The following is a 15,329-nucleotide window of genomic DNA, read 5'->3' on the forward strand; positions in this document are numbered from 1 at the left end:
TTTTTAAAATTTTATTTGAAATAATTATAGATTCACAGGAAGTTCCAAAGGTAGTATAGAAGAGGTGCCTTGTGTCTTCACCAGTTTCCCCCATGATTACATCTTACATAATCATAGTACAAGATCAAAACCAAGAATCTGACATTTGTGCAATATGTGTGTGTAGTTCTATGTCATCTTTCCATGTGACCACCTCCACAGTCAGCATACAGCATTTCTTCCATTGCCACAGCCAAGCCCCCGCCCCACCCCACTCCAGCTCCCACAACTCTCTCTCACCCCTGGCAACCACTAATGTTAGTGTTTTATTTTGTTTATACCTAGCCCCTCCACCTCCAGGCCCGACTTATATGGGGGAGACTAAGTGCTTATAGTAACATTCCTATAATTGGTTATCAAAGCAATTGTATTATAATGTCATGGGATTGGACTTTCAAAAATAGCTGATTCATGTTCCCTTCCTACAGGGAACAATGTCTTTGTCTACACAGAAAAAATGATTATAAAGTTTTTTTTTTTTAGTTTATTTTTTTATATTTTATTCATTTATTTTTGGCTGCGTTGGGTCTTTGTTGCTGTGCGCGGGCTCTCTCTAGTTGCGGTGAGCAGGGGCTACTCATTGCTAAGGTGTGCGTGTTGCTCTGTGGCATGTGGGATCCTCCCGGGCCAGGGCTCGAACCCGTGTCCCCTGCATTGGCAGGCAGGTTCCTAACCACTGCACCACCAGGGAAGTCCCGATTATAAAGTTTTAATAAGTGCCTACCTTACAGTAAAGCATGGTGGTGAGCAATACAGAAAAAAAAAAAGATGGCAACATGTTGATAGTAAGAGTCTAATAAAACACAGGTTATTTCAATAATTGTTGCCAACACCACCCTCAAAATAAAAGAAGAAAATGAAAAAAAGCCATTTTTTTTCTTGTCAAGAATATTCTTAAAATAAAGCAGTGATCATTTTTAAATGTTTTGTACTACCTTCCATCTTCTATGTATCATTTGCTCATTTTATCTTTATGTGTTCGGTAGTTAACAGAATTTTAAAACCTAGGATACTCAAATGAGTTCTGAGTATACTTTTCAGTACATTATTTTAAAAATTAAACTCTAATACTGATTGTAAGTAATTTCTAAATTAAAGAAGATGATTAATTTAAAAAAAATTTTTATATATAAGGAAACCAACTAAATTAACCATACATGTTTATACAACTAGTAACTTAGTCTTTAATAACCCAAATTGCCTCACTTTCAGTGGTACCTTCTCTATTGCATTATATCATCTATTAAGAAATTTTAAGTGGATAGTCATTTAAAATAAAGTGGATAACTCTTTAGTGAAAAAAAATCAGTGATGTTTTTAAATATTTTTATTGTAATCAAGCCAGTAGTTTAAATCATGATTTGAGAATAGATTGAAATCTTGACATAGGATCAGTCCATAAATTTCTGTTTGAAAATGTAAAGATAATTCCATTTCTCAGATACAACATTTTTAATGTCAACAAGCTGTACTGTTTATAAATTTTGCAATTTCAGTTTGTGTTAAGATTTGTAGATAACCTTCTGAAATTGTAAATTATCCCAATTTTGTCTTTAGGTATCTTATTGCCTAATGATCTTGCTATAATAGTGTTTCGTTTTATTTTTAAGGATTCTTTATGTTGCTACAACCTATACTGATTAATTTTGATTTTTTGGTTTTCAACTCTAGGAGTCTCTACCACCCGTCCAGTTTGACTGGAGTAGCAGTGGCCTTACTAACCCTTTAGATGGTACGTCTCTCCGTAGAGCCTCTAGCACCAGAGCTAGAGTTAAGAAAGCTACAAAGTTCAGACAGACTTCTCTCTGCTGACTTCCTTTTTTGTTTGAACATAACTTCTTATCTTTGGAAATTCAGGCTTTCTTTCTGAATAGTGATTGCTCAAGAAACCAGCTGTTACTATTATTAACAGTATTAATGTCCATATATAGGTAGTAGTAGCCAGATAAAATTTTAGTTTCTTTATCGCAAGTCAAAAACAAGCTTCTTTATTTTTCACAAATATCTAGGCAGTTTAAATGATATTTTAGGTAAGACCAATTTACTTGAAATTTTTTTCTGTAGTTTTAGTTTATGGAATTTTCTTGGATGCCAAGTCTTGTGTGTAGAGGCTGCTTTAACGCACAAAGCACAATTATTTAACTGAAAACAATGTGCAAATAGATCCATATTTGTTGACTCAAAGTAGTTTTCAGATTTAATAATATTTTGTAGCGCACTTATGTGCAAATGAAAAACGAATGATTTTCATGATCCTTTTCTAAAACTTATCTGAAAATACTAGTAGGTAGTTCCAGAAATAATTGGTTTCACTTATGGCTTTAAAAGAAAATCCTGAAAAAGGATTAACTTATTCCAATAAGGTGGGGTTTTTAAATAATACAAAATGCTAGTTTTCCTGTGTGTTGACATCACAAGTTTTAATTGGACTCTAAGGTATAATTACTCTTACTCCTTATACTTAATAAGTTGTTTGAGCCATGGTCTAAAACACCTGTTATTCTCAGCTTTGCCTTAGAGTGGGGGATCCCAGGATATCTGGAAAGCATCCAATTGAATATCCGTGCTGAAGGAAAGCCTGGATGCACCTTCTGCTGTTGTCTGGTGTCTTATTCAGTCAAATCATCATGCTTTTTATTAACAAACAACTTCTTTAAAAATGTATACTATTTCTGATTACTGTTTCAGAGTTAAAGGGGAACAGTACAGCTTGAGGTTGCACATCAGGGTAGGGCAGTTATGACATTCCTTATTACGTTATTTTATTTTAAGCTAAGTTAATGTATTGGTGCCTGTCCTGAAACTGACAACTTTGTCACTTTTAAAAAGCATTAATTAGAAACCAACACTACTAACATAAAAGATTTATTTGGGTATGTACGGTGATTTAATGTTGGGTTGAGATTAAAGTATTGTTTCCCTTTAACGGGTATACTTTCCCCTTGGTCTTTCTGGTATGGCTTCGAGTTTCGATTGAAAGAACCGAACTCCTAACTAAAACCTTACTAAGTGTCAAATTATTTACATTGTACATGAGAATATGTACATTGAATTAAATTGTTACTTTAGAAATGTCCTTAGCAGTGAAAAACTAATACTGTACACGTTGTTTTAATGTTGATTTTAAAATATGTAATGACTACTAATTATAACCTGCATGTTCAAGTGTGTGTCTTACCCCTTTTTACACATAACCCCTCCTCCCTTGGCTTACCTTCTGTGTGGCTGCCTACCAACACGGTCACTGAATTTCAAGCTAGTGGAGGTTCCACTCTTCTGAACCTTGATTTCTTTGGGCCCGTGGATGACAGTAGCTCTAGCAGCAGCACCACAATCCCAGGTCAGCAGAGTGTTAAAACCATAATTCTAGTTTATTTACTAAAAGCATGACCACATCACTTGACTTTCCTATAAACAAGGAAACAAGTAGATTGTATTCTCTATAATGTCTACTACTTTTCTTTCATCTATCTACTGTTATTTTCTAGTAGTATAACTATAACAAATGACTTATGTGAAATGTATTTTAAGGAAAGCTTTGTCAGAGTGTGATATTCAGAGCCGAAAGTAGTTTCTAGATATAAAACAGCCCTAATGTCCTTACACAGTTAAAGGCAGGGGTTTTTTTTCCCCCTGTAAATAGAAAATGTGATATTTTATATGCTTATTTTTTAAAGCATATTCTACAAAGCCATTTGAAAAAATACAAATTTAGAGATATAAGAATATTTTAGTACACAAAGATGACTTTACATTATAGTGTCCGTGATAATAGAACCTTTTACAAATTCTAGCATTCAATTAGTTGTTCATTAGTGCTGCTAAATGTACAATTAGGTTCCAAAATGTTGGAGTCTAACACTTAGTTATATAGTCCCACATAGAATTATTACTGTTTTTATGTAGCTCTTGAATAGAAAGTTTACTGTTTTCCATGGAGAAAAAAAAAAATGTTAAAGGTAATAATAGAAAATAATTGCTATGAGATACGAAAAGCTAGAAATTAAAACTTACTGGAGTGCCTGTTAAATTAATGTTCAGCCTGGCCAAAGTTCAGTTCATTGACCAAAGGCCTAATGTACTTTGTCATTTTCTAACTGAATAAACGATTAAAATATAATGGCATTTTTATGTTTACATTTTATTTAATATGATTTTAATGACTCCCTGTCATCCCAACTTGTGATCTGGTAATCATGCCCATTGATACCAGACGGCTGTTGAGGTGCTATATAGATGCCAATGCCCAGAATGCATAGGGAGGGTCCCTCTCAGTCTCCACTAGGATCAGTTAGACAGCCAGCCTGGTTCCTGAGAATCTGCTGGTTTTGTTCAGCTAGATAACCCTGCCACCCACTTCTAGCAATTTAGGAGCCATGATGGGAAATGGGGGAGACTAAGACAATCAGCTAAGGGTGAACCTGGGACCCAGAATGCCCTTCTCCAAGAGCTGGTTATGGAAATCTGATTGTGCTATAAGGACATTCCAAGGCCGTTTTGTAGAATGACTGGATTCCGCAAATCTAATCCCCTGGTTATCATTTTCATTGTTTCCAAGATTTTGCAAGCATATGAAAAACTAATGTGTCTGGTTTTGACTTCAAAATGATATTTCACTATTTAAATTACTTCTAAATGCATGTGAGCTATGGAATGACCTGGGTGAGCTAATTAGTTTTTAATACTTAATGGGGGGAAGAAACCCAAAAACTTGTGTATCAGTTTCCTTATTACTATAATCCCAAGAATGAATTACCAAGCTCCTATTTTTAATTTGCTCTCAGCTTTGTTTTGTCATGGACTGTATCATAATTTAAATGAGGTCACTATTTTTGGGTGTCTGGTTTAAATTTAATTTTTGGTTACATTTCAAACTCAGTTAAAAGTCACCCATAAGAGCACAAATCATCTGACCGTATAAAGAAGTACAGAAATGACCTGATAAACCAGGCTCAGTATACATACACAGCTTTGAGAAGAGCAAGCAGTTTCAGAAGCTTAGAGCTGTAATGGAAATGAAATTAGCATGGTCAATGGCGGTCCTCATTACTTTGGAACCTTTTAAATATTTTCCTTCCGTATTTTCATTAATATACTCTAGCTGCTGTGTAAACCTGATTACTATAAATTTGCTTTGGCTTGTTTTATTGCTATTGGGTTTTGTTAAAACTTACCATCAAGCTACAGGTGTCAACACTTTCCTGAGTATTCCATTTCACCACTTGCTTGCACTTTTTCTGACTTGTTTCTGGGAAAGTCATTTTGTCTTAGCTTGCGGTTATTTAATTATTTTGTGTTTGAGACTTAGGAGGTTGGCATAGAACTTGGTTGGCTAGCTTTATTTATGTAACTAAACTATGCCTCATTAAGGTTCTGTTAAAAAAAAAAAAACTCTTCCATTAAAAAAATTACTCTCCAGGTTTTTGTGTAGAGTAAATAGTTGTCTTGTTTTTGAAAAGTATAAAATATAGCCATAGTACTTTTTTTGGTGATAATGGTTTTGGGGAGTTGGGGGAGGTTGAAGGGTTTTTTTTTAAATCTCCCACGTCACTGTTTGACAGCCAAGTTGTCAGTATTGTATAAACCCAACTAAATTTTTACTAGCACTTTCCTGTTGCCAGTCAGAATGCAATTGTTTACTCTGCATTGTGCATTCACCATCTACTTAAATTTTGTGGTTACTTGAAATCTAACCTTTCATAGTGGAGGAAGGAGGTGCTTTGGGTTCATCTGGTCCCTTTACAGGCATCTGTAAATTTTTACATTTTAATTGCAACCTTAATACTTATTATAGAAATACAAAGAGAGGGCCTTTTAAATTATATTTTGAAACTGTACCTTAATGAAATACTAAAAACTTGGGAGAGTCAACAAACATTTTCTATAGCCTTCCTCCCTTGTTGGACATGGTAACTGTGGAAGCCGCTTTTGCTAGTATGATTTCTGTAAACATCTGAGATCTGTGTTTACATCTGCTAGTCAGCTACAAAGTTGGTTAATAGAAGGCAGTTCCTGATTTTTTTTCTTAACCTAGAAATATCCTAAAGGAGGAAACTTGTTTGTTAATATCGATACGGTACATGTATATACAATTTTATCTACAGATCTTAGGGCTTTTTTAGAAATAATGAGTAGAAATTGATGAAGCTATAAGACATTTGTACTTACAGTCTGCTTTTCTATTATACCCTGAAACTACTGAATTTGCTAAAACCAGAGTGTAGGATTAAAAATTTTTTATCTGATTATCTTTATTTTCCAAAGCTTAGCTTGAGTTGAAAATATTTAATTGTTCCTTGTTTTTTGTAGTCATCATATTTGATATAAATTAATGTTCAAGGGAAGTTTTTAAATATGTATGTATATTTTAATGAAGTCAGATGGGAAGGATTTTAATAGATTTTACAATAAATCTAATCCTCTAACTCAGCTTTGTTTTGAATTTTTCTAACAAGATATTTGAACTGTTAGCCACTAGATTCAGCTATGAGACAATAGAAGTATACCCTTGAGACAGTTTTCATTTTGTTCAAAAGTAGTGCTTTTATTCACTTTTTCTGAAAATATTTTACCCTCCCCACTTCTTACCTGAAGAAAGAACAATGTGGTATATAACTTTTCTTTAGTAATAGTTTGATACTTTGGGTAATATTTCATGTCCTCAGATAGTCAGAATATATTTAAACCAAATCATTTACTGTATCTGAGACTTTATATTAACTTACAAATTTGGGGGTATGGACGAAAATAATGGAGGACAAATGGTCAGGGAGGTAAGGGAAAAGGGAGGTTCAAAAAATGAGGTTAAATCAGTCAATTTAAAAATTGAAGTGTCATATTATGTAACAAATCATGTGCATTCTATTTATAAAACATTGATAACCTTCATATCACAAACAAATACAAAATTTAGGGAGTTTTCTATAGCAAATAGAATTTTTAAGAAGTATTTTGATGGTATCTTCTACATAAACGTTAGATTAATTAAGGCTATATTTACACCAAAGTGGAATTTTAAGAGTATTTTCCTACTTTATAAAAACTCCGAAGAGTGGAATTTATAATTTAAAAAATAAATGCAATATTACAGTGTTCTAAAGATGTGTTGTGCTTATAAAGACTCAGATGTTTACAGAGTAATTGCCTTTTGCATCTTGGATTGTGGCTGAGTACCCATTGCAGCTTGCCATCACTGACTATCATTTTATACTATAAGGTGTGGATCCAGAGTTGTATGAGTTAACAACTTCTAAGCTGGAAATCTCCACCTCAAGCCTCAAAGTGACTGATGCATTTGCGAGACTCATGTCCACAGTAGAGAAGACAAGCACATCTACCAGGTAAAAGCTAGTGCTCATTACACCCTAATTTTGAATTCTGTGTTAAACAAAGTAGCCCAGATGGGAAAGCACATAAATTGGCAGTATTTCAATATATTATATTAAAATTCACTTTACATTTATAAAACCAATAGATGCCTAATTCTAGAAAATAGTATCAAATTATGTTTAATTATGGATTTACTAGAGCGGAGCTATTTCATGAGAGACTGGAAAGGGCTGACAGATGTTTTCTCTCCTTCCCTACCCCTGCACCCAACTTTGTAGAGCAGAATCTGATAACAGAATTAAGATCATAAAGCCATTACAGAAATGCTCCCCCTTTTCTTTCGTAACTACTGAGATGATCATCTTTGGGAACCCAGTTTCACACTCCCAGAGTCACCTAGGCTGATCCTTTCACCTCTGGGCTAAGAGAGAGTAGGGAATGGCCACTGTTTTATTTTCTGAATTTTCGCTGATGTGCACCTCTGATTTGGGTCGTGAAGCCTTGCTTTTAACAAGCTTTCTGGGAGTCCCTCAGGGGCAGGGCCTTTAGAAAAGCAGTTATCTCAGATACAGGAATGTCATGTGGGCGTTGTGTGCAGGATTCAGGAAACCTTTAGTTTTACACAATTAAGCACTGGAATAATCCATTGCTTTGACATGTTAGCCATAAGAATAAGGCAGTTTCTAATAAGAAGGTAATCATTATGAACCAGGAAATCACTACTGCAAGAGCAAATACTGGTTGATTGGCATACCAACTCTGCTGTACCAAATCTATGATTCATCAGCACTTTAAAGTGAAAATATTTACCTGTTTTTGCCCAGTTAGGCAGAGATATTATAGCTCTTTCCCCTGTTTAAATACATTCCACTCACACGTCAAATTCAGATTTATCTTTTAAATCAATTCTTCTGTAGAAAAACATCCATTTAATAAAGCCGTGTTTTCCTTGCAAATAATAAATGCTTACCTGTCTTAAAACTTTGGCTTGAATTATCACATCACCTTTAAAACTGTGTTGTGTGCTTAAGTATCTATTCAACAGATATTTATTATTACTAATACAATTAATATTTATAATCATGAAAATCCATTATTATTTGTTTTATAATTAAGGCTACCCTGAACTTTTCCCAGGAATGAATTTGTAGTCTGCACGTTCTTGTTTAGCCACAGATTCTCTCCCTTGTTCTTATCACCCCTATTTCTTTGTAGTAACACTACCTGGCACTGTTAAAGCCTCCTATTAAGTGAACTTGCTTGTAAATGAAGCTAGTGTGGATTTTTTGCTTGCTTTCTAATTTCTCTTTCCAAATAAATCATATTTTCAAATTAATGTTCTCCTTATACAGATTTCTCATCCATTTTTTCTATATATGTTAACCAAAAGCTAATGACTTTTAAAACAAACAGACAAACAAAAAACTGATGCTTTTATCGTTTGGGCTTTCTCCTGCTACTTTTTGGACAACCTTTTCTAAGGACAGTCCTAGTGTTTCCTCACCTTTTTCCCTCTGCAGTCTCACTGAGTGAACTGTAGTAGTGTTGAAAGTCCCGGTGGTGAGAATTCATTCTTTGTGCCAGTAGGAGGAGCTCTAAGCCACATTGTTAACTTGCTTGCTCTCCTAACTTTTCAACTCACCCTTAAAACATTCTGTACACTAGGGCACTCTTCCAACTCCTACCACTTTAAGTTATTTTCATTTTTTCTCTTATTTTGAACTATTCTGGAATGAACTGAAACTATAGTGTGTATCCTGGGGTCAGTGTTGTAACTGCATTGAATTAGTCTCTGGTACCTGTCCAGCTTCACATTTAAAACAAAATAAATTGCAAAGAAAACAAGTTGTCAACTTTGTGTTTTCTCTTTGGAGGAATTAACTATTTGAAAGTGGTGAGAAGTGCAAATATTCACAAGTCTTATAATTAGAAGGTAATACTGTAAAATGCCCCCATGAGTGATTCTCAGTTGTACAGGGAAAAGAAAGGCGGGGTGGCATAATTCCAAAGGAATTTTAAGCATCTTTGTTGTTTTTCGGTTTTGCTTCATTTTTTGTTTTTGTTTTTGAATAAAATAAAATTTAAAGTGTACACATCAGCAAAATCTTGGCTTTTGTCAATACACAGAAGATAGAGTGAAAAAGCACTGAAGAACTGTAAGAAAAGGTTAAGAAACAGTGGTCTAGGTAGAGGAAATTTGCCATGTAGCAAACAACATCCCATACTCTTCCAAATGCCTTTGCATATGTAAGAGAAAGTACATGTGCTCTTCACTTTCTAAACATAGGTTGTGCAAGTGACTTCTTATTTTAAAGAAATGCAAGTTCTCAGTTTTAAAATAGCTCCATCTTCTTGCTTACCTTTTCTAATATAGAGAAAAATTACTTCCTAATCTTAATCAGTGGGCAGCCAGGTAGTTAGTAGCCACAGACCTCTAACTGAAGATTATAAGGCCAGAGGACTAGTTGCCAAAAGGCATGCATGGTTTTTTCTTTTCTTTTTTTTTGACCTTTTAATTGAGATATAATTCACATGCCATGAAATTCACCCTTGTCAAGTGTACAATTCAGTGGCTTTTAGTATATTCACAAGGTTGTACAACCATTACTGCTAATTCCAGAACATTACTATCTAATTCCAGAACATCACTATCTAATTCCAGAAGATTTCTATCATCCCCGAAAGAAACCCCGTACCCATTAGCAGTCACTCCCTATATGCCAGTTTTCCCAGCCCCTGGCAGCTATTAATCTGCCTTCTGTCTCTATGGATTTGCATATTCTGGTTATTTCATACTAACAGAATAATACATTATATAGCCTTTTGTGTCTGGCTTCTTTCACTTAGCATAATGTTTTCAAGCTCAGCCAAGTTGTTGCATGTATTGGCACTTTCTATTCCTTTTTATGGCTGCAAAATATTCCATTGTGTGGCTATACCACATTTTGCTTATCCCATTAATCAATTAATGGACATTTGGGTTGTTTTCACTTTTTGACTGTTATGAGTAATGCTGCCATGAACATTCATGTACAAGTTTTTGTGTGGACAAATGCTTTCAATTTTCTTGGGAGTGGAACTTCTGGGTCATATGGTAACACTATGTTTAATTTTTTGAAGAACTACCAAACTGTTTTCCAAAGCAGTGGCCGCATTTTGCATTTCCACCAATAAGGTTTGAGGGTTCCAATGTCGCCACATTCTCACAAAGCTTGTTACTGTCTTTTGATTATAGTCATCCCAATGGGTATGAAGTGATATCTCATTGTCATTTTGGTTTACATTTCCCTGATGGCCAATGATATTGAGCAGTTTTTCAGGTGCTTATTGACCAGTTGTATCTCTTCTTTAGGGAAGTTGTTGTTGTTGTTAAGAACTCTTTACATATTCTGCATACTAGACCTTTATCAGACACAGGATTTGCAAATATTTTATCTCATTCTGCAGGCTGTCTTTTCACTTTCTTGGTAGTGTCCTGTGAAACACAAACATTTCTTAATTTTGATGAAGCCCTATATATATGCGTATATGTGTATATATATCTCTATATATAGATATACATATATGTGTACATAAATATGTACATATATATATTTCATTGCTTGTGCCTTAGGTGTCATATCTAAGAAACCATTGCCTACTTCAAGGTCAGGAAGGGTTACACCTAGGTTTTCTTTTAAGAGTTTTAAAGTTTCAACTCTTAGACCTTTGATGTATTTTGAATTAATTTTTGAATATGGTGTAAGGCAGGGGTCCAACTTCATTCTTTTGCACGTGGATATCCAGTTGTACCAGCACTGGTTGTTGAAAAGACTGTTCTTGCCCCATTTCCCTCTTGTTGAAAATCAGTTTAACCATAAATGTATGGGTTGATTTCTGAACTCTTAATTGTACTGCATTGGCCAAAAGGATAAATCTTCACTAGGGAGAGTATAAATCAAAATTAGGTCACTGCCTTTGGCTTCGAGGAAAGGTCATGATGTAACTTTTTATTTTCAAATTCCCCTCAAGCATTTTCTTCTTTCTTATATTCTAAGAAAACTAGATCACATCAACGCATAGCAACTACAGATAAATGCACAAACTATGAACTGTGTAAACTTTTTCGTATTTTTAAATACAACTTCAGACAGCCTTCAAGTAGTGTCTCTGAAATAAGGCAATTGGTAGAAACTCTAGAATAATATTTACCAACCATTCCTTGGGTGAAAACTTCTTTGTTCTCCTTCCCCACACCCCAACTGCACTCCACGAATGAGGAAGTCCATTTAGGTGCAATTTTACTGGTTACTGTTTTTAATAATTTTTTATCTTTACAGACGCAGTAAGAGTAGAAAGTTAGAAAATAGACAAAAATTTTTTAATGAAAGTATCACATTCTTACCAGTCAGATCACTATAACTCCTTAGTGCATATTCTTTCAGATGTTTGTCTTTGCAAATATACACATATGGGTGTTGCTTTAACCAAAAAGGAGATTTTATAGTCTATACGGAATTGAGCCTTCCCTTGCAGTCAGTGGTCTCCATCTATTGATTTCAGTAAATTTTCATTTCATCTAATACCCAGGCTATATGTATTCAAATTCCCCAACAATGTCCTTTCTCTCTGCTTTCTCCAAATCAACATCCAATCTAGGACTATTGTACCTAGCTGCTATGGCTAAGTCACTTTTAACCTAGTCTATCTACCCCCATCCCTTCTGTTTGCTTTTCAGTTTAATAACACTAACTTGTTGAAAAGATTGGTCCACTTGTCCTGCAGAACGTCTCAATCTGTGGATTTGTCCATTTGCTTCCTTCAAGTAGTTTTCAAATATTTCTCTATTCCCCTTATTTCCTGTAAACTGGACATTATATCTAAAGGTTTGATGGATTCAGGTAAAACCTTTTGGCTGGAATACATCATAGGTGTTGTATCGCATCAGAAGACACATAATGTCTGGTTGACCCCATCGTGAGTGATGCTAAGATTGACCATGGTGAGATGCTGCCCTTTCCCATGTAGTCTTCCAGTTTTTCACTTTGAGACTAAAAAGTGAACTATCTGGTTTTATTTTGGAATGATGCAGATAGGCAACTTCCCATCAACCATCCACTTAATAGTTTTACCAGGATTTAAGTGCAATTAAAAATGTAGATTTTAATCAGAAAAAATTTGGAGTGCTATTCCATTCTTCTGAGAAACCCTGGAACTGAGTTCAGTATTGATTGATCTACTGATGGTTTCAGTGTGCCTGAAGCTGACCCCCATATTGAAGAACTTTGGTCCTAAAAGTCTGATGTTTGATTTTTCAGTCGTTCCGTAAAATCTTTTTATTTCAGCCTGAACTTAAATGTGGTAACAACAGAAAAGTCCAGGTATAAAACAAAGACCTGCATCTATCTTTTCTTTCTTGTTTCATCTCCTGACCTCATGCACCTCATCCCAAGGACAAAGAAAATACTTAGGTGGAAGAAATAACTTGTGTCACACCTAATAGAGTACCAACTATCATTTACCATAAAAGAGAATTGGGCCTTTTAGAGTCAACAATTTTAAATTACTTTGATCTAAAATTAATATCTTTATGACTGCAGCTATCTTTCAGTATATTTAACATCCTAGAAAAAATAAAGATTGGATTACAATCATGTGCTCAATTTGAGCCACATTCGAGGCTCAATTGGCATTTTCTGTGGCTCACCTGCTGGGAAGACCCGGGTCAGCAGGAGCTCTTCTTCCCTGTGTCGACATGCTGCTCACTTCTTATATTAGGGGCATTTCATCTATAGGACCCAACAGATTTCGAGATTTCCCCTCTCCCTGAGTCCTTCCTGCCCGGGTGCATTCTCGGCATGAGTAGCTGGCCCTAGTGCTGCGGCCTTTGGACCTACCATCTAGCTGCATCCCAGTGGGGCAGAGGCTGGGTGTTTTTGAGCTGAGGGCTTTCTGTCCTGGAATTCCCCTTTGGGGTTGAAGAAAGCCTGAGGTTAAAATGACTTACAAGGACTGTGCCAGACACTTTGCTTTATGTTGAGGCAACTTTGGTAGTTTCTCAGGGGGGAGGGGGAAATCCAGTTGGGCAGAGTGTTATTAACTAGGGCTTCAGCATTATATTTCTGCTTCGTAACTTTTTTTTGGCTGTGCCACACAGCACGCAGGATCTTTGTTCCCCGACCAGGGATCGAACACGTGACCCCTGCAGTGGAAGCACGGAATCCTAACCACTGGACCACCAGGGAGTTCCCTAGTAACATTTTAAAAGTATGCCTAGGTAGATGCTTCTAAGCTTAAATAGAGCTGCGAGCTGTGCATAGGTACATGTGAATGTCTATGTACATGCCTAACTGTAATGAACATACATAAATTTGGTGTGAATCTTTGTAAGAGATTTGGCCTTTGGCACAGGGAGCACTCAACACAAAGGTATTATGAGGTTCAGGGACTGGCAGAGGGAAAGATAACTCAAGTCCCCACAGATTGCTGTCTACCTTGAGAGTAGATTTTCTCCCGTTTGACCTACAGCAAAAGTCACTTTAACACACTTCTCTTTTTTCATTTGTCAACAGGAAACCGAAAAGAGAAGAGCACCTGAGTGAAGAAGCCATCAAGGTGATCGCCAACCTTCCTGACCTGACGTTCATGCATGCCAAGGTGTTGATGTTCCCAACCACCTTGACACCTTCCACAAGCTCCCAAGAGAAGGCAGACTGATGACTGACGTGAACTGGACGGTTTCAATTGCTTTTCCTTCCCTCCAGCCCTTCCCCACCATCAAAAGCATACCTGCTCTAATTAAAAAAAAAAAAAAAAATTAAAGTTCAGCTGATTTGTTGGTAAGCCACACTAGAAAGGTATACATAGTAATGTATATTTATTTACATACTGAAGTCCTAAATTTATATTAGAAACAAATGTAAATAATCGAGGTGAACATTTTTGAAGATTTATTCTTTTTGTGTTGCTGGGGTGTATACATTTATGTCTTTGTGAAATACACTGGTGGTGTCCTTCTTACAAAACTTTTGAAATAAAAAAATGAAAACTAAAAAGTCAAATCTCCACTGTCTGTGAAATCCCCTTCAGTCTTTTCAGATTGCATTGGCTGTCCTATTAATTTTTCACATCATACACTGAATTACTTTTGCTCTCATAAACAAGCTCCAAGTCCCTGTTTAAATTTTTTTTTTTTAATTTTATGTGTGGTGGGTTTGTTTCAGATCTGGCTTTTGTTACCATTTTTGTGCTCTTTTTTAATCTTTTCAGTCTGGCCTGTTGCTGTTTGACCTTTTGCAAGGCACTTTCATCGATTGCGCTTTTGTTCTAGGGTATGGATCATTGTCAGAACTTGATTGAAGGGGTTTAAAGAGATTGTGTCTGTCTGTTTTAAATCAGTTTGGTTTAGAGAAGGACCAAATTACATGAATGTCTTACCATGAAATTTACTTGTTACTGATTTTTTTGTTCTATCATACTACTATTTTTTGAGGATTTTGCACAGTGTAAAATGACATAATCATAGATTGCTATGGTTTAGGCTGTATATACAGTAAAAACTATGGGTTTTAAATGTTTGGGGAAATTCCTATGGAAAAAAAGAGACATGTAGAGGAACCTCTAACAAGGTTAATGTGCATGCCCAAGGTCTTTTGAGATTTCAGTGTGTAAATTTCCTTTTAGCTTACACAAAAATAAAATAATTTAAAAGAAATTTAGCCTGGTGTCTGTACTTCGGTATCTGAGGGAAAATGTAATGAATTTGAACGTTAAGTTTTATTTCATCTTAATGTGTTTCAATCCAGAGGAAATCATTTGGTAGGGCTTCCAGTTTATTAAAACCAAGAAGAATTAGATTCTCACCCATAAGAATTTGAATCAACCCTTTAAGTAGCTGAGCTGTTTTTATGTAGAACATGAGATCATACAAGAAATTCCCATGATCATTATAATGTATCTTCATCAGAATTGGCAAAGTTAAA

The 15,329-nt window shown here is 35.4% G+C and overlaps 1 protein-coding gene across 4 annotated transcripts in view; it reads left to right on the plus strand.

The window, feature by feature from the left end:
- The window catches only part of AFTPH (aftiphilin), a 63,029-nt gene extending 47,998 nt beyond the window's left edge, over positions 1-15,031 (plus strand). Inside the window, exons 7-10 of one of the 4 annotated variants that reach the window (XM_061211194.1) lie at positions 1,711-1,771; positions 3,296-3,379; positions 7,256-7,379; positions 13,920-15,031. In XM_061211194.1, coding sequence (XP_061067177.1) covers positions 1,711-1,771; positions 3,296-3,379; positions 7,256-7,379; positions 13,920-14,064 — 414 coding nt within the window. In that variant the 3' untranslated portion in view covers positions 14,065-15,031. Of the gene's footprint in view, positions 1-1,710; positions 1,772-3,295; positions 3,380-7,255; positions 7,380-13,919 lie in introns of those variants that run through there. The other 3 variants (XM_061211195.1, XM_061211196.1, XM_061211197.1) reach the window with 3 other exon arrangements.
- Positions 15,032-15,329: the final 298 nt, after the last annotated feature.

Source organism: Eubalaena glacialis, chromosome 14, assembly GCF_028564815.1.
Source record: "Eubalaena glacialis isolate mEubGla1 chromosome 14, mEubGla1.1.hap2.+ XY, whole genome shotgun sequence".
NCBI lineage: Eukaryota > Metazoa > Chordata > Mammalia > Artiodactyla > Balaenidae > Eubalaena > Eubalaena glacialis.